At 44.7% G+C, this 20,125-nt stretch overlaps 1 protein-coding gene across 2 annotated transcripts in view; it reads right to left on the bottom strand.

Moving 5' to 3' along the window:
• Positions 1-20,125, bottom strand: part of PPP2R3C (protein phosphatase 2 regulatory subunit B''gamma) — a 68,440-nt gene that overhangs the window by 4,593 nt on the left and 43,722 nt on the right. For both annotated transcript variants that reach the window (XM_068253862.1, XM_068253861.1), the window contains exons 10-13: positions 16,465-16,540; positions 15,554-15,690; positions 10,599-10,736; positions 7,739-7,798 (exon numbers count right to left, since the gene is read on the bottom strand). In XM_068253862.1, the coding sequence (XP_068109963.1) occupies positions 7,739-7,798; positions 10,599-10,736; positions 15,554-15,690; positions 16,465-16,540 (411 nt within the window). The remainder of the gene's footprint in view (positions 1-7,738; positions 7,799-10,598; positions 10,737-15,553; positions 15,691-16,464; positions 16,541-20,125) is intronic.

Raw genomic sequence — 20,125 nt, 5'->3', positions numbered from 1 at the left:
GCCACGCTGTAAAGTACTTGGACGCGTGTGATGGAGCATTGTCCTGCATGAAAATCATGTTTTTCTTGAAGGATGCTGACTTCTTCCTGTGCTTGAAGAAGGTGTCTTCCAGAAACTGGTAGTAGGACTGGGAGTTGAGCTTGACTCCATCCTCAACCCGAAAAGGCCCCACAAGCTCATCTTTGATGATACCAGCCCAAACCAGTACTCCACCTCCACCTTGCTGGCGTCTGAGTCGGACTGGAGCTCTCTACCCTTTACCAATCCAGCCACGGGCCCATCCATCTGGCCCATCAAGACTCACTCTCATTTCATCAGTCCATAAAACCTTAGAAAAATCATTCTTGAGATATTTCTTGACCCAGTCTTGACGTTTCAGCTTGTGTGTCTTGTTCAGTGGTGGTCGTCTTTCAGCCTTTTTTTACCTTGGCCAGGTCTCTGAGTATTTCACACCTTGTGCTTTTGGGCACTCCAGTGATGTTGCAGCTCTGAAATATGGCCAAACTGGTGGCAAGTGGCATCTTGGCAGCTGCACGCTTGACTTTTCTCAGTTCATGGGCAGTTATTTTGTGCCTTGGTTTTTCCACACGCTTCTTGCGACCCTGTTGACTATTTTGAATGAAACGCTTGATTGTTCGATGATCACGCTTCAGAAGCTTTGCAATTTTAAGAGTGCTGCATCCCTCTGCAAGATATCTCACTATTTTTGACTTTTCTGAGCCTGTCAAGTCCTTCTTTTGACCCATTTTGCCAAAGGAAAGGAAGTTGCCTAATAATTATGCACACCTGATATAGGGTGTTGATGTCATTAGACCACACCCCTTCTCATTACAGAGATGCACATCCCCTAATATGCTTAATTGGTAGTAGGCTTTCGAGCCTATACAGCTTGGAGTAAGACAACATGCATAAAGAGGATGATGTGGTCAAAATACTCATTTGCCTAATAATTCTGCACTCCCTGTACACCAAAAGCAAGGCTGTTAAGTGGGAGCAGCTGACCAAAAAAAAAAAAAAAAAAAAATTAAATTAGTACACGGCAAGGAAATGAGCAGCGCTACTTAAAAACAGATAAGTGCCTACCTGCAAGAGAGTGCAAGCCCCACTTGTGGGGTAAAATACACACCTAGCATACACATGACCTGTCTACCACTGGAGGATGTTGGTTTCCTGTAACAGCTTGCATGCAACTTGTTAAGTACTTACCCCTCCCACTGCGGAGAAGTCATCCTCGATGGGAGGGGACCTAACACTAGCTAATTCCTAACCTATGCATATGCATAGCCTGGGTGCGCCACTAAGTAAAATTGAAAATTGCGCAAAAGGTGAATCAGCGCATCACCAGGCCACCTCCCTTTGGTGTATATGCAGAGCTTCTGTCTGGGTTCAAGGTGCGTTTGCAGTTTCTGGGGAGGCTCAGCGCACCTCTGATTGGAGGCCATTCGGAGGCGGCCTGGTGATGCGCTGATCCACCTTTTGCGCAATTTTCAATTTTACTTGGTGGCGCACCCAGGCTATGCATAGGTTAGGATTTAGTTAGTGTTAGGTCCCCTCCCATCGAGGATGACTTCTCCGCAGTGGGAGGGGTAAGTACTTAACAAGTTGCATGCAAGCTGTTACAGGAAACCAACATCCTCCAGTGGTAGACAGGTTATGTGTATGCTAGGTGTGTATTTTATCCCACAAGTGGGGCTTGCACTCTCTTGCAGGTAGGCACTTATCTGTTTTTAAAGTAGCGCTGCTCATTTCCTTTCCATGTACTAATATAGTTTTCTAGATATTCAATAAATAAAGATATTATTGTACAGAGTTAATTAACAGAAATACATAGGAAGACAAAAATATTAGTGGTTAATTTGCAAACGTTTTATAAGACTAGTTTTCAGGTACGTAGTCTCCTTCAGGTATATTACAAATGAAAGCTTAGTCAACAGAATATATACACACTGTTCAGACTGTTGATTGATAAAGTGCAACTATATGGATTCCAAATGTCCTGGCTACAAAACAATTAATGGTTATTAAAGCGGATCAGAGATGAAAAGCTAACTATAACAAGTAACGTGTCTATAGATCTTAAAGTTTAGATAGTTTACACAGCAAATCTAGCTGCACACAGCTTTAATAGAATATGATTATTTCTTCCTGTGATACAATGACAGCAGCCATGTTGTTTGTAAACATTACACAGAGGCAGGCTTATCTGCATCTTGAGCAAAAAAAAAAAAAATCTAATCCCCCCCCTCCTCCCCTCTGCCTCTGAAATCTCTGGCTAATAATACCTCCCCCTCCTCCTGCCCAGACTGAGCTCCCATGAGCCCTTGCTACTGTCTGAAAGTGCCTTGGCTCTCTGAAAACCTGTGGGCGTGGCTTGTTTCGTTTATAGGGAATTAGAGTATTAAAACAAAAACAAAAAAGTATTTGGCTTGAGGAATGCCCTATAAACAATAGGAAAGGACCACAATTATGCAATGAGTAAAAGTTCATCTTGGATCCACTTTAACAAGGTGTAAGGCTTGGAACCCACTAGGAATCGCTGCAGCACTTTCAAATCGACGCAGCTCTGTGTGCAGCAATTCCTAGAGCGTTTGCGATTTCCTGATGCTGTCCGTAGCCCCACCCCCTAAAGGAAGAGGTCGCAGGTGCTTCTCTAGGACCAATCAGAGAAGTGCCTGTAACCTCTTCCTTTAGGTGGCGGAGCTACTGACAGAAGAAGGAAATCAAGACACTGGATGAGTATTTAAAGTTTTATTTAAAACGTGATTGCTCCCCCCCTCAAAGCACTGCATAATCGCTTTGATAAGCGATTTATGCAGCACTTATAGACTCAATCGGACTAATGGATCCCCCCTCCTACTCACATTGGCAAAGCGTCTTGGAATCGCTGGCGATTGTTGGCAATCCCAAAATGCTGCCCAAAACGCCCTAGTGGGTTCATAGCCTAAAGGGGCCCATACACTCAGCCGATATTCTGGCTGATTGATCGATCAAAATTGACCGATCGATTGGTCGATTGCAAATTGGTCGGCCGATTTCGATTGATTTCAATCGATCTTGCAGGGTGGAAAATCTAGGTCGATCTGTTGAGATTGCTTAGCATTTTGCATTGGCCCTAATGGAAATCTGATGGCAAAAAAATGCCATCAGATCGATTTTCAATAGATTTCAAACTGAAATCTATTGGAATTATAATCCTAGTTAAAAAATGTTCCTAAACACATCAGATAGATAAGAAATCTATCTGCTGCTAATCTGATGAGTGTATGGCCACCTTAAAGAGGAACTCCAGTGAAAATAATGTAGTAAAAAAAGTGCTTCATTTTTTACCATAATTATGTATAAATGATTTAGTCAGTGTTTGCTCATTGTAAAATCTTTCCTCTCCCAGATTCACATTCTGACATTTATTACATGGAGACATTGTTACTGTGGGCAGGTTATTTAGCTGTTTCTAGCTGCTCTGGCTGTTAGACAGCTAATAACAGCTGTTTCCTGTCTCTGAACATTGTTACATTGTGGCTGTTTGCCAGGAGTACCGCGGTCTTCAGAGGTTCTTGTGGGAGGGATTTCAGCACAAAATCAGTCACACAGCGCCCCCTGATGGTCTGTTTGTGAAAATCATTGTCTTTCTCATGTAAAATGGGGTATCAGCTACTGATTGGGAAAAAGTTCAATTCTTGGTTGGAGTTTCTCTTTAAGAAGTACTGATTAGGTTTTGCCTGTTCCATATGGGCCCTGATTTCTAAAACTGGCCATACACTGTTTGATTTGTGGTAAATCAGGTGAACAATGGTATGCAATAAAAAAAACACAAACAAAAAAAATGTCATTGTCTCGCGGTTCTGCTGGCTATGGTGTCCCACAACAATCCTTCACATAAAAGGAATAAAGGTGCTCATACATTACTCGATTTTCCTGTTGGATGGACCATTGGTTTATTAAATAGGATTGTGGGAGAATCGATTATGTTCCAATCTGAAAGATGGAAATTGTCTAATCTACAAAATTATTCATTTGGGCAGGATGGAAGATCTTGGCTACTGTTCACATGATTTAGACTGACACTGAATCTATTTCTGTTTTCAGAGTATGTAGCCACAAAATTGTTCAGCTGGATTAATGAAGGAGCATCGCATAGGATCTCGCTTGCAGTGTGTGGGCCACTAGACAATCAACTTTATTTACTACACTGTTGATGACTGATAAAGCCAATCAAATCACAGTAAAGCTGGCCACTAACGGTCCAATTTCTAGAGAAAAATCGTTAGAGCGATCAGAAATTCTGATCGGACGAAAAATCGTTCACTACACCATCAACTAACCAATCATTGCTTCCTATCTATCACGACCACCAAGAAAATCCAAATTTTCGTTCGACGAAAATTCATTCGGGCGACATTTTTTTTCACTCATTCATAATCGATTGTGTCCACCAATGGAGATTATTTACAACCAATCCGATCAGAATTTCTGATCGCTCAAACGATTTTTCGCTAGAAATTGGACCGTTAGTGGCCAGCTTAAAGCAAGGGCATCCTCAGTGTAACTTTTTAAGCATGTGTATTTTTAATTACAAGGCGCATTTTATTTGTGTTTTTCAAACAATGCGTGTGACAGGAGCAATAGCAACAGAAAGCCAGCAGCCCACATAAGATCAGATCTCTGCTCGAATCTGGTGGTCATCAATAATTTACCAGATCTAACAATGCCTCCATTAACGCCAAGCACTCCTCTCTGAGCAGAGGGATTTACCGACAAGCACCGAGTGAAAGCAGGAATAAGAGGTTTGCTGTGGAAACACTTCACCAATCAACTTCAGGAAATCAACAACCTCACGGGACTCCTCAGCAGTAAAACATTAACCTGACATTTCATGTATAACAGCAAATAACAGAAAGAGAAGAACGCATACACCTTCTTGTACAATGCGTTCTTGCTTGGCCACTTCCTTGTAATGTGTTTAAAGGACCACTGTCGCGAAAATCTTAAAATATATGTAGACACGTACAAATAAGTAGTATGCTACTCCCCGAGTAGTATAATGAGCCATAGATTACTTCTCCTATTTTGCTGTCACTTACAGTAGGTAGTAGAAATTGGACATTTCCCAAGGGTTTTGGGCTAGTCCATCTCTCCATAGGGGAATCTCAGCATGGCTTTTATTCTTTATAAAGACACTACCTAAAAAGGATTTATACAAAGATGCTGGCCAGCCTGCCTGCTCAACATACACTTATTTTGGGCAGTTAGACAGAGAAACTGCCATTCACTGAGTGCTTTTGAAAATAAAGAAATCCCTGAGAATCCCCCATGAGGAGATGGGCTAGTCCAAAACCTGTTGGTTTTGTCAGATTTCTACTACCTACTGTAAGTGACAGCAACATAGGAGAAAAGTAATTTATGGCTCATTTTACTCTGGAAGAAAAAAGTACTTTTTATATGTTTATATAAATTTTAAATGTTATGATTTTTCAGTGGTCCTTTAAAGTGAAGCTCTAGCCAACATTTTATTATACACTAGGAAAAAAAATGTAGGAAATTGTTCTACTTTGTTTTTATAAAGAGTATTTTCAATTTTGCATAAGGTTAAAAATGTTATATTAACAATTACTTCCTGGTAAGTAAAGGATTAAATGGAGCCTGAAGTAAATCTCAGCAATATTACGGTAACTGAGCACAAGATGAGAACATACAAAGTTAGCACATGATTTTTTTTTATTTTGTTACCAGAGTTATGGGAGGAGTCCTACTGCTGATACAGGATCTGGAGGTAGGCTCCAGTGCCGGGAAAACGTCCCTAACTTTAACCCTCCAAGCCCCTGTACTGGTCGACAGCTTCACTGATCCAACAAGGAAGCTCAGCTCATGTTCCTTTCAGTTCTATTTACATCTGCTTCAAGTTTCCAGCAGGGCTGCACAGTTTTCATCAGAGCCCAGTGTAAAACATACAGTGCAATCTATCTAAAAACGCACACCCAATGTCACACTGTAAACCATGAAATAACAGTGTTCTGCAGGGCTGACATGAGTTCTGCTACTACACCTGTCATATCAATTGGATCAAACATTCTTTACATTAAAATTAGATTGGTAATAGATGCCTGGGTGGGAACTGGTATAAGTACCATATATCATCTCGGATAGGATCACAGCTGACTTTTTGAAAAGTTGGGGGTGTCAGCCTATCCGTGGGGATAAAGTGCGGGTGACGTGTGTGGGCCCCCATAAGCTTAGTCCACTGCGGAATGTGCTGCAGCATGTACAGCTACCTGTCCTCCCTCCGGTGTGCTTACTCTAGTGTTCCTGGCAGCTTTCCAAACTGGACACTAAAGCTCCAGACTCGCTGCGGTCACATGACAGTAAGCCTGGAACTCTAGCTACACGGGACTCCAGGGGAAGCAAGCTGGAGCAAGGACAGGTGGCTATATATGCTAAAGCATTCTTGTATGCGCACTCTGCACCTAAAAATCAGCATTCTGCATGGAAAGGAGGGGGGGGGACCACAGCATAACCTTGGGGGGAGGGAAGGGTCGGCCAATTGGCGGGAAATAGCTTTGGGCCTTTTTTTTTTTTAGGATAAAACTATTGGGGCAGCTTATGCGTGGGTGAGGGGTGTGTGTGTGTGTGTGTGTGTGTACGGTATGTAATTTTCTTTTTGTTTACTTTTGCATCATGCAGTTACAATGTTTATGATGTATTACAGAAAGGCTAGTGATGTTGTTATGAAATCAGGGGATGCGGTGTGTGTATTGATTGTGTGCAAAGCAATAAATGTAGCACAAATTGCTGAAAACCTTAATGTTGGGCATGAGAGAAAGGCATCAGAAAGCACAGTGTATTACATTTTACCGTATACGGAACTGCGTAGCCACAGATCAGTCAGAGTGACATGGAACAATGACGGAAGGTAGCCTGGTCTGGTGAATGACATTCCCCTTTGCACCATGTAGATGGCTGGGTGGATATGTGCCTGTATCTGTGAGATAATTCAATCCATGGATCCATAGGAGACCTCAGCTCTTCCTATTCAGTAAGCAGTTACCTAGTCAGTGAGGAGTCCTTGGGCAAGACTGCATAACAATGCAAGGTGGCCTATTGAGTGCGCCATTAGTGGATGCATCTCTGAAGCGCTTTGATTCCAGCAGGAGAAAAGCTCTATACAAATGTCAGGATAATAGTTATTACTACTAATGTCAGGGTAGGTTAGGGAGCGAATGTAGGTCAATTGGTGGAGAGGGGGTTGTAAGGTATCAGAGTTAATTTTCAGCACCAAACCACCTGGATGTTGTATCCTTTACCTCACTTCTCCTTCCACATTTCATTAGAGGGAGAGCTGTCTAGAGCAGGCTTTCTCAACCAGGGTTCCCAGGAACCCCAGGGTTCCTTGAGCACTCTGCAGGGGTTCCTTGGCATTTTCCCCTATCGTGGGGGAAGTATAATAGAGCACATTATAATAGGTGGTACTGTAACAAGAAGCACTAAATTGGTGGCTCAGGAGACAGTATAATGAGTGGCACTGTAATAGGGAGTAGTGAAATAAACAGCCACACCTACTTTTAAAGACCATGCCTCCTGCAAAATAAATGCGGGGGTTCCTCGAGATCAAAAAATTGTTTGCAGGGGTTCCTTGCGATCCAAAAGTTATTTGCAGGGTTCCTCCAGGGTAAAAAGAGGTTGAGAAAGGCTGGTCTAGAGGCAGAATTAGGATGAAGTTTGTTAGAAATACTTGGATTCTCACCTTTACATCCTGGAAAGAGACCTGATCTTGTCCATGTATCTTCATTTGCTCTTGAATTGCCTAATATGGAGAAAATAGCAGAACATAATAAAATATGGACACTGCAATTTAAGGCTTCACAGAAGAAAACAGGTAATTTCCCAAGAACAGACTTGATTAATTCACATTTACTACTGAAGCCAGCAGAAAGAAATCTGTGGTGATACAAACCTACAGCTCAAATCACACAGACTGACTCACACAGGAGGAACACAACTTTCCCTCTTTAACTTGGTAAAGTAAACTAATAGTTGATCTATGTCGTCATACATGTCAAACTCCGGCCTGTGGGCCAAATCTGGCCCTCAGAGCCATTAAGTTTGGCCCCAAGTGGTTTCCACTTTGCATTAGGTTTGGCCCTCTCTAGACCACCAGGGAAGCTATTTTGGAGGCGAAGCACTAGATCACCAGGGAAGCCATATGGGGGAGGGAGTGGGAAAGCACTAGACACCAGAAAACATACAGGGGAGGGAGGAGGACCACTAAACACCGGTAAACTGTATAGGGGTTGGAGGGGAGTCACTACACACCAGGGAACTTTATAAGGGAGGAAGGTGGCCAGAAGACATTGAGGTTGGCCCACAACTAGGTCCCAGTGTTCAATTTTGGCCCACTTTGTATTTGAGTTTGACATCAGTGATCTATGTACGACATCAAGCTTTTGACATCAAGCTGACCGCTGGAGGAGTGTTGCCTGATCTGACCATGGGGGGACAGTGGTACCCGTTCAGATAAGCTTGTACACTTTTTCTACATTGTATTAAAGTGTAACTGTCAGGCATAAAATAAAAAATAAATTATTTTTATCTGGTAAACAAGTAATAACGATGCTAACCAGGCAATCCAAAAGTTAAAATCACTATTACTTTTCTTGTTCATAAATGATCAGTCCCCAGTTTACCTGACTCTTTATTTTGTACATTGCCGCACAAAGGAAGTTGCAGGGCATGCTGGGTTGTGTTTATTTGCTTCTTTGCTTTCCTCTCAGACTTAACCAATGCAGCCTGATTGGCTGAAGCCTCTTTCCCTCCTGTTTTCCACTCCCATACCTCTGTTCCTCTCCGATTGGCCAATATTTCTCATGCTGAGACAATGCACTTTCTACTGCAGAGCTGGGTGGGAGTACCGGAAGACTGGGAGGAGGGTAGGCAATACATACACAATAAAGCAGAGAAAAGTAAGGGAGGAAATGACATCAGGATTGGCTTCAAGACAGTTAAAATGTAGAATCCTAAGAAGGATTTTCTCTTTTTTTTATTTTTATTTTTTTTACTATAGAAAAATCACTAAAATCAAAAAATTGACAGTGCAATACATATGTTATGCAAGTAGAGCAAGTATTTATCTACTTATATATGTGTTTTTTTTCTTGAGATATATGGCTGACAGCTCCTCTCTAAAGAAGTCCCTTGCCCAGATCATAGAAGGGCTGATGAGCATTGTGACAAGTGGCTATATGGTGAGTGCAACCCATGTGGGGGAGGAGTTTACATACCCTAAAGCATGTTTTTCCCAGAGTGGGCATGACCCTGTTTGCAGTGCGGTGGCCACACTGATATTATTATTGGCAGATTGAGGCACAATGTGCAGTACCTTCCCTTTATAGGGTGACCTCTTTGTCCCTGTGGATATAAATCAGTATCGATTGGATGACATTTAGATCTGAGCGGTGCTTTTGTTGGAACTGTAATGTTTACCATTAGCCCTACAGTGTAAATTCTGTATTAGAGTATGCAGCATTTTGAAAGTGATAGAGTTGAATCTAACTAATGAAGGTCAAGTAGATGCAAATAACTTCGAGTTGATGCAAATTTATGCAGCTTAAAAATGAACCAATCAAATCCTACTGAGGTAAAATTTGATTAGTTCATTTTCAAGGTACATAAAATTTGCATAAAATGTGCATCAACTATTTGCATCTACTTGACCATCACCAAATGTAATTACTGCTAAAAATGCTCTGATCACAAAAGGTATGAGAAAACGCCAGGCTTGCAATGATCTTATTGACATGCTATATCTACAAAACATTAAAAACAGTTTTGCGTGATACGTATCTGCATATTTTGATTAGCCCGTTAATATGCAAGATATATGCAATTTGCTTAGCCAATACACTTAATCCATCTTTCTGTTTAAAGTGGACCAGAACTCTTACACAGGACAAGGAAAACAGAGAAATGCACCCTGTGCGTTTTTAGAGAGAAGAGCCTATCTAATTCCTCCTCGTCTGTAAGTAATCACAAGTGTAATTAGATCTCTCAGCTGTGTCAGCACAGAAATGTGGCTGTCTCGGCAGACACAGATATTCTGTAAACACAGGATGGTAAAGTAACCCTGTCTCTGCTTCCATGAAGCCAGGAACAAGACACACTGCAGATTTATTGCAGCAGTTCTGTAATCTGTAGAAAAGAAATGTTTTTCTTTAAGGGCTGATTCACACTACAAGAGCTTTTTAAGAGCTAGAGATTGTAAAAGTTCTTGCTAATGCAATGCTATGGGGGATTTTTACAAAGTCACATCGCTCCAGTGTGAACACATACATAGGATAACATTAGCAAGAGCTTTCAAAAATCACAAAAGTGCTTAGAAAAGCTCTTGTAGTGTGAACAAGTCCTAAAGGTTATTATGCTGTTGCTTATCTTTTAGAGCAGAGAGCAAGTTTTTAAGGTCTGCTTTAAACTTCCTTATGGGGGACCTCTGCCCAGTAATTCACTATTGGAAGATGTGTGCTTCTGTTACCACTGAGATGTACTTTTCTCCAGGTTTCTTCCTTATGTGTACATTAAAACATCTTCCTTATTAGTTTACAATAACATACCCTGAAGAAGTAATTAAGAGAGAACACATTCAGGTATCCTTTGTTTTCAATGTCAAGGAGTTTGAATATGTATTGCAGGGCTGCTGGCTCCTTCCTGTTCTCCAGTGCCAAGACAAAGTCCAGGTACGTCTTGTAATCCTGAAAGCAAAACCAAGATCAGTAATGCTGCCGCTATGCTTTATAAAAAAGTCCCAATGACAAAACCAGTGCAGTTTCTAGATGAAATTGCTCCCAGGGCGAGTATAAAAAAATACGCCCCCCCCCCCCAAAAAAAACCCCAAACCCACTGCCAGCTACACTTGGTGCGCCTCTGTCCGCTTTTTATCAGCACATCAATGTTACAGATTGTTACGTGTTGCTGAAAAGCGGACAGAAGTGTACTAGTATGTACAGGTGCTAAAGAGTTTGGGCCGCTGACACTGTTCCCACCTCTTCAGTGATGTGTTGTGGGCAAGCACAGCATTGCGTGAGGGTAGAAATCAACACACGTGGTGATTGGCTCCTGCTTGCAAGCGGAGGGGTGTTGGACCAGGGATGCTAGAAGCTGCAGCCATACCTCCCAACTTTTTGAGATGAGAAAGAGGGACACTTTAAAGGGAACATAAACTGAGAAGGATATGGATTTTTCCTTTTAAAATAATACCAGTTGCCAGACTCTCCTGCTGATCCTGTCTCTCTAGATTAATACTTTTAGCCACAGCCCCTCAACAAGCATGCAGATTAGGTGTTCTGACTGAAGTCAGACTGGGTTAACTGCATGCTTGTTTCAGGTGTGTGATTCAGACACTACTGCAGCCAAAGAGATCAGCATGACTGCCAGGCAACTGGTATTGCTTAAAAGGAAACATCTATGTCCCTCTCAGTTTAGTTTCCCTTTAAGACATGGGAGGGGGGGGGGGCTTGCTGGGAGCAGTGGTACCTTTATAGAAAGGGGAGGGGGGCTTGCTGGGAGCAGTGGTACCTTTATAGAAAGGGGAGGGGGCTTGCTGGGAGCACTGGTACTTTTATAGAAAGGGGAGAGGGGCTTGCTGGGAGCAGTGGTACCTTTATAGAAAGGGGAGGGGGGCTTGCTGGGAGCAGTGGTACCTTTATAGAAAGGGGAGGGGGGCTTGCTGGGAGCAGTGGTACCTTTATAGAAAGGGGAGGGGGGGGGCTTGCTGGGAGCAGTGGTACCTGAATAGAAAGGGGAGGGGGGCTTGCTGGGAGCAGTGGTACCTTTATAGAAAGGGGAGGGGGGCTTGCTGGGAGCAGTGGTACCTTTATAGAAAGGGGAGGGGGGCTTGCTGGGAGCAGTGATATCTTCATAGAAAGGGGAGGGGGGCTTGCTGGGAGCACTGGTACCTTTATAGAAAGGGGAGGGGGGCTTGCTGGGAGCAGTGATACCTTCATAGAAAGGGGAGGGGGGCTTGCTGGGAGCACTGGTACCTTTATAGAAAGGGGAGGGGGGCTTACTGGGAGCAGTGGTACTGTGATGGAGGACAAAGGGAATAAATGAGCCCCCTAATGCTGTGGGATGGAGGAGGGGTTGTCAGGATAGAAGAGCAGGGCAAGTACTCACAGCATGCAGGCCAGGGGGACACAGGCAGCAGAGACACAGATACAGCCTGCCCGTTCAGCTGAGCACTCTCCCCTTCCCCAGACACCATGCTTTGCTGTTTCGACTCTGACTTTCAGGGGGGAGGGGAGAAGCAGCCTGTGACCCTCTCTGCAGGAAGTTATCCCGGGCCAGGCTGTGTGAGCTGCAGGCAAGTGTCATGCCTGCAGCTGTGTTTGCTCTATTCACTGCTTGCCACCATGTGAGTTTTAACTGGCCACCTATTTTCCCTGCACTTTGAAAGAGGCGCTACCCGACCACACTAGCATTCATTCCTGCTGGAACCTGCGCCTCCCCCCTTCCCACTGAGAGCAGCCATATCGGGGAAGAGCTGGATAACTACTGACCAGGAGAGAAGAAGCAGCAGGAAACCACACGTACTCTGCAGCAAATCCTATCTTCCTCCTAGGGCACCCCGACAGCTGCAGTACCGCTGCTGTACGTCAGTGTCACCGCACGCTGGTCATGTGGTGTTCACTTGACGTAGGACACGATCACAGCAGCCAAGGCAACAGGACGCCAGGGAGAAGTCTTACTTCTGCCTGCGCCCTCCTTCTCCTCACTGCCACACTGCGCCCCGTGCGATTGCACGCCCCGCACGTAGCTAAAAACAGCCATGGACAAAACAATGCATAGCGCTTTACAGGCCTTCTCAGTAACTACAAAAAAATAACACTTTACAGATTAGCAATGAAAGAATCAGAAGCTGCTTTGTTGCCTTTGCACACCTGAAGTGTGCTAAAACAGTTTACAAGCATGGTGGCCTAGAGTGCCCACTACTCACCATCCTGCTGCTTGTCTTCGGGGTCCCTCCCATTCCCGGTTTCAGGACCTTCTTCCCTCACAGACGCCACCATAGACCGTAATAGGATTTACAGCTATAGAAGCATTCAGTGACTGATTTGGCCGCCGTCAGAAGACAGAGCACAAATCACTACAAGAACACTGCTATTCGGCCGCCAGCAATAGATGGAAGCCGAATTACATCTTTCCCCCACTATCCATGGTAGCCTGGAATGGGAATAGACTTGTGCAGGAGCAGGGTACCATTTATCTTTCACCTGCGCCGAAATCTCCTGGCGGCTGTGTTATAGGTACTCCTCCCAGATGTTCATTTAGCGGATGAACAAGCGATTCTGAATTGGCCATTCACTAGTTCTGACCATGCATGCCCAGTGAAAGAAAATGCTCATGTACTATTTTGTTTGAGCATGAGCACTTTCTGTTACTGGGCATGCAGTTAGTAAATTTACGCATGCCCAGTTCAGATTCACTCATGCATGGCCACTTCCTCAGGATTGATAAACTGACAAGCCAGTCAAATATTCAAAAACAAACAAAAACCGGGGAACAAGAGGGACCCTGAAGACAACAAGCAGGGGGAGTGTCAGCAACAGATAATCTAGCTCACCATGGATTTAATACACAATTTTTTTTTCACTTTAGGGCTACTTTAAGGTAGATAAACAATGTCCGGGGTACCAGTACTCACTTTAGGGTCTAAGCCAAGAGAATCATTTAATCTAGCATGTACAGTACATAGTTTAAGCCTTATGGGGCAGGGTCTAATTTCCTCTTGTGTTACGTTTTTGTATACTGAACTCATTACTAATTATAGATAGAATGTGCAATAACAATAAACCAAAAATGTGCAACATGCAAATTTCCACCGACTTAAGAGAAAAAAACAAGCCAATAAGAGCCAATCAAATAGCAACTGGTTTAAAGAGGCTCTGAAGTCTCCCAAAATTCCACTTTTTATTTAACAATTCTCTTAAGCAGTCCAACCCAAGCTAAAACGCTGCATCCCAGCGGCAGAACGAGGGTCTTATACCCCCAAATCCCCGGGGCTAAAATCAGGGAGCGCTTCCTGATAGAGGCAGAGCTTTGGGCTGCAGATCTGCTTCCATGCGCGTCAATCCCCGCCTCTCAGTTTTCTTTCATTGAGAGAGGAGGGGGAGAGGTGGAGATACACGCGGATTGATGCGCATGGAGGCAGAGCTGCAGCTCAAAGCTCTGCCTCCCCGGGAAGCAAAATCCATGACTTTGAAAGTCGTGGATTTTTGCCCCGGGTATTTGGGAGGTTAAATACTGCGATCTGACGCAGGGATGTGGCGTTTTAGCTTGGGTTATACTGCTTAAAGTGAACCTCCAGACTAAAAATCTACTCAGCAGAACTGAAAAGGCTTGGTGTTTCTTTAAGTTCATTAGAACTTTGATTTTCTTACCAAAGCATCATTTTTAGCTGCTTTTTTACCCAAGCTCCACCCATCAAAGAAAAAAAGCCTGTGCTTTTTCCCTGATGCTGTGCAAAGCATGATGGGATTTCCTATGTTGTTGTTCACGTTGCCTAGCAACTGGGACGGGTGATCAGCACACAGGACAGTTGGAACTGTGCTTCTGGCTCCCTGTCACCTCCTTTCAACCAAAAAGATAGCTGCCATCATGAAATCAAACATTTGCCCGTTCTTTTAAAACAGGGTGGGTAAGAGATTATATTACCTATCTATTTTAATTAACATAACTAATGTAACTTAATGACAGTATGTTTGTTTAGGCTGGATTTCCTCTTTAAGAGAATTGTTAAATAAAAAGTGCAATTTTGGGAGACTTCAGAGTCTCCAAGTCCAACCAAGGGCCAAAGGTTCATACACATTTTAAACTATTGTCCCCCTGACAAGGATTGGGATTCGAACCCTCAGGGGAAAATTTGTGACCAATGCCATATAGATGCTTCCCTAAGCTTGCAGGCTAGTGACTCATTCTGTTGCTATGGAAGTGGGTGAAGAGATAACATGCAGTGTACAACAGATCATCACAAAACAAGAGGGAGACAGTACTCTAGTTGGGATACAACTCTAGTGTGTGCACGGCCCTTAAAAAAAAGGGGGGGGGGGGTGAACAGACTGCAGGGCCAATCTCTATTTTCAACATTTCGGAAAGCATGTGGAAAAATTGAATGATGGTGGTATGAGGTATATGATCCTGTACGATTAGCTGATAAAACCACTCCTAAATGTGTCAGAAAAATTTATGCAAGCTTTGCAAACAAGCTAGATGGCTCTCCGACAAGGCGGTCAGCTGCCTCAGCCAAGAATCTAGCATGTGTACAGTGGCCCAAAAGTGTTGGCTACAGAACAGGCCTGCCGGCTCATCCTAGCATAGGCCGAGACTATAGTTCTACTCATTAGTCCTCCCAATCCACACCATGATGTCATCCCTCTGTCCCCCTACATTGCAACAGAATGTGTGGCTAGTAACATTTTTGTTCAGTGTGAAAGAGGCATAAATCAGTAAATAGGCTAATGCTATCATGCCAAACAGCAAGGCTGGGTAACACAAACTAAGGAATAAAGCTTACCATCTCCCCGTCATAAGTCAGACATTCCTGGAAGACTCGATCTAAGAATACACTGGTCAAGGTTCCAGTACCGTAACGGGACAGTTCTTCCTTGCTCAGCATCCCATTATGATCCTTATCCAGATTTAGGTACTGACCTAAGTGTAAATCACATGCCAATTAAAGTAAAGTCAACTACAAGATTCCCATCACCCCAATACAGACAGCATTTATTTTTACACAAGAATGTAAAGTCTATCTACAGTTTAGACAAGACAAATAACATATCGCATGTGTGAAAACCTTAGTGAATTTGTGGAAATAAAAAGTCTAAAATACAGAATGCAGTATTTTACTGATCTATTATTTTTTTTACCGAACAAGTCTTAGTCAATACAGTACGGTGGGATAGTAGATTGCACTCACCTTGCAGCGCTTGGTCCCCGGTTTGAATCCCAGCCAGAGCACTATCTGCACCGAGTTAGTATGTTCTCCCCGTGTCTGTGTGGGTTTCCTCTGGGCTCTCCAATTTGCTCCCAAATCCCCAAAACATACAGATAAGTTAACTGGCTTACCCCTAAATTGGCCCTAGACTACAATGGACATTTGACTGTGGTAGGATTAGATTGTGAGCTCCTTTGAGGGACAGTCGGTGAAATGAATATGTACTCTGAAGCGCTGTGGAAGAGGTCAGTGCTAATTAAATAATATTTATAATAATTTAGCCCTTAGTTGGAAGCAGATGCCAGGTTGTGATCCCTGCACAATGACTCTTCATATGCTACATTAGAGGCTAGATGACATGACAAACGCAGTGCTATAGAGGAGTCCTCTTAGTACATCGGTGTCTACATCTGGTACAGATAAACAGCGCAGCTGCATTCAGCTGATACATAAACACCTCAGCCAAGAACATATGAAATAGAGCTCACCATAAACTCTTAATGCAGAAGGAGCAGAAAACCAGTTGGATTCTTGACTTTCTTTAGAAAGCTCTTCATCCCGCAGCTGGAAAAAGAAAGCAACAGTAAATGGAATTCTCAAGGAATATTTAAGTTCTAAAACACACCACAACATCTCTAACACTATTCATGATAAGCAGTGGATGCCTGAAGTGGAGTCAAAAGTATTTGACCAAGCCAGCATGGAAATGGACCATTCAACCGACAAACCCCCTTATCTTCCCATCCTTCTACAAGCCCATAACATACTTAGTATGTTGCTGTATTCTCCAGATGAAGGGTTCATCCAGACCCCACTGTCCCTGCAAGTCACATGGAGAATGACCCAACTGGCATCCCACACCAGCCTCACATATTCCTAGTATCCGACATCAATAGTCCCCAGTGTTTCCCCACAACATTTTCTGCCCAATGGAGTGGCTGCAGGGTGTCATAGCAGTAAAGTAGCTGCAGGGGGTTATGCGCCATGTGGCTGCAGGGGGTCATGTTCAGTGGAGTAGCTGCAAGGAGTTCTGTGCTGTACAGTTGCTGGGGGTCATACCAAGTGGAGTAGCTGTGGGGGGCAGTCATGCCCGGTGGAGTAGCTGCAAGGGGTCACATGGTCAGTGGAGTGGCCGCAGGGGGGTCATGGTCAGTGGAGTGGCCGCAGGAGGGTCATGGTCAGTGGAGTGGCCGCAGGAGGGTCATGGTCAGTGGAGTGGCCGCAGAGGGTCTATGGTCAGTGGAGTGGCCACAGGGGGATTATGGTCAGTGGAGTGGCCGCAGAGGGTCATGGTCAGTGGAGTGGCAGCAGGGGAATTATGGTCAGTGGAGTGGCCGCAGGGGGATTATGGTCAGTGGAGTGGCCGCAGGGGGATTATGGTCAGTGGAGTGGCCGCAGGGGGATTATGGTCAGTGGAATGGTCAGTGGAGTGGCCGCAGGGGGATTATGGTCAGTGGAGTGGCCGAAGGGGGAATATGGTCAGTGGAGTGGCCGAAGGGGGATTATGGTCATTGGAGTGGCCGAAGAGGGTCATGGTCAGTGGAGTGGTCGCAGGGGGTCATGGTCAGTGGAGCGGCTGCAGGGACAGTCCACTCGGGAAGGCGTTTGCGTCCCTACAGCAATAGATCAAGAACGGGGGACATAAAGATAAGGTGGTTTGTAAGTAGAAAGACCTATTTGATTTTTTGCTAGCAAAAAATAAAAACGGTTTAGAATGTTGGCACAATCAGATACTTTTGACCCTGCTTCAAACCCTCATACATTAGCATCCACCTATTATCATGGAAACAAACAGTTGGTGCTGTTGTGGTGTATTTTGGATAATGATATGCTGGCAAGGCATATTATAGTCATACTCCTACCAGGGCTGTGGAGTCGGTACAAAAATCTTCCAACTCCTGAGTTTATGAAACCACGACTCCGACTCCAACTCCAGGTACCCAAAATGACTCAAATTCCTCGACTCCGACTCCTTAGTCTAATACTTAACAGCGCTGTGGATTTTGTACAAAAATCATCCGACTCCTGACTCCTCAGTTTATGAAATCAACGACTCCAACTCCAACTCCGGGTGCCCAAAATTGCCCCGACTCCTCGACTGACTCCAACTCCACAGCCCTGACTCCTACATCAGATTCTCTGCAGACTCCCTGGCATTAGAGATGGCCCGAACCTCCGATTTTCGGTTCACGAACTTCTGCAAAAGTTCGGTGTGCGCGAACCGCAATAGAGTTCAATGGGGAGGCGAACTTTGAAAACTATAAACACTTATGCTAGCCACAAAAGTGCATGGATGAGTGGGATAGACACCAAAAGTCCCGGGGAAAATTACAGATTTGACACAAAGCAGCGTTTTAAGGGCAGAAATCACATTGAATGCTAAATTGCAGGCCTAAAGTGCTTTAAAACATCTTGCATGTGTATATGTTACGGCCAGAACCCGAAGTTTGGCCACTTCTAGTTCTGGCCGGCCACTTCGGGTTCTGGCCGGCCAATGCGCGAAGTGGCCGCTGCGCTGCGGCCAATGTTAGAAATGGAATGATTCCTCTGACATTAATGTATCTTCTGGCCGCAGCGCAGCGGCCAAACGTAGAACAACTTAGTTCATTTAATGCAATTCAGCCGGGCGGCAATGTAACAATTCAAGCCGCCGGCTTTTTCTCTGCATCTCTCTCTCTCCTTCTCCCCCCCCTCCCGCCTCTCTCGCTCTCTCCTATGGGCAGCCGGGCGGGGACACGAGTGTCCCCCCGGAGTCGTTCGTCGCGGCAGGGGAATCCTGCCGTTCTTGCAGAGCGGGTGCTGGCAGAAGCGATGTCTGCAGCCTCCCCGCTCTGCTTTCCTGGTTGCGACGAACGACTCCCGGGGACAAGCGTGTCCCCGCCTGCTGCCCATAAGAGGAGGAGAGAGAGGCAGAGAAAAAGCCGGCGGCTTGAATTGTTACATTGCCGCCCGGCTGAATTGCATTAAATGAACTAAGTTGTTCTACGTTTGGCCGCTGCGCTGCGGCCAGAAGATACATTAACCTCAGAGGAATCATTCAATTTCTCACATTGGCCGCAGCGCAGCGGCCACTTCGCGCATTGGCCGGCCAGAACCCGAAGTGGCCGGCCAGAACTACAAGTGGCCAAACTTCGGGTTCTGGCCGTAACATATACATCAATCAGGGAGTGTAATTAGATTACTGCTTCACACTGACACACCAAACTCACTGTGTAACGCACTGCAAACAGCTGTTTGTGTAGTGACGGCCGTGCTGGACTGGTGCGCACCATGGCCAGAGTGTTCTTTCTCAGTGATATCAGGTAATGTCTGACTGCCTTAACTTTCGATGGTTCTTTCTCTACCATTGTTAAAGCTCACACCTTTTTTTTTCTTCTTTAAATTACATTTTCTGCTGACTGTTCAGTACCTGTAACGAGAATCTGTTATGGAGGCAAGTCTGCCATTGTGACCACGACTAATGGCCGGGGAATCAGGGTTCGATTCTGGTCCAGAGTGGGAGCCTGAGAACCGGCTACCACCACCACACATCCAAGTAAGGACCCATTTGCTGTATAATTAATGTACCTTCCCTGACTGTGCTTTGCAGACCAGGCATCTGTGGTCAGATGGACCCTTAACCCAGCGCAAGATGAACCAAATCGAAAGCATTTGCCAAGAATGTGTTATGGAGGACAAGTCTGCCATTCATTCAACTGTGTGAAACTTTTGATGGTACTTTCTCAGTAGCATGGTGACCACGGGTAATGGCCGGGGAATCCTGGTCCGATTCCGGTCCGGAGTTGGAGCCAAAGAAAAGGCTACCACCACCACACGTCCAAGGAAGGCAGCAGGCATGGCATGTAAGTCCCGAGGTAGTGACAAAAAATAACAATAGGCCTTGCTGTATATGAGACTAATCAACTTTAATACCTTTAACGAGAATCTGTTATGGAGGGCAAGTTTGCCATCCATTCAAGTGAAAGATATGCACTGACTGCCAGGTATAATGCAATGTGCAGTCACAGATGCAGTGAAAGGTATGCAGTGACTGCAAACAGCTGTTTGTGAAGTGCTGGACTGGTGCGCACCATGATGAGTACAGGCGATGGCGGCTTCCAGCCCATATGGTCGCCGGGCTGAGGTAGCTGAATGACAGAACAGTGACTG

The sequence above is a fragment of the Hyperolius riggenbachi genome, chromosome 9 (genome assembly GCF_040937935.1).
Source record: "Hyperolius riggenbachi isolate aHypRig1 chromosome 9, aHypRig1.pri, whole genome shotgun sequence".
In the NCBI taxonomy this organism is placed as follows: Eukaryota; Metazoa; Chordata; class Amphibia; order Anura; family Hyperoliidae; genus Hyperolius; species Hyperolius riggenbachi.
Note: the sequence above shows the minus strand (reverse complement) of the source record. Positions and strands in the feature narration are given on the sequence as shown.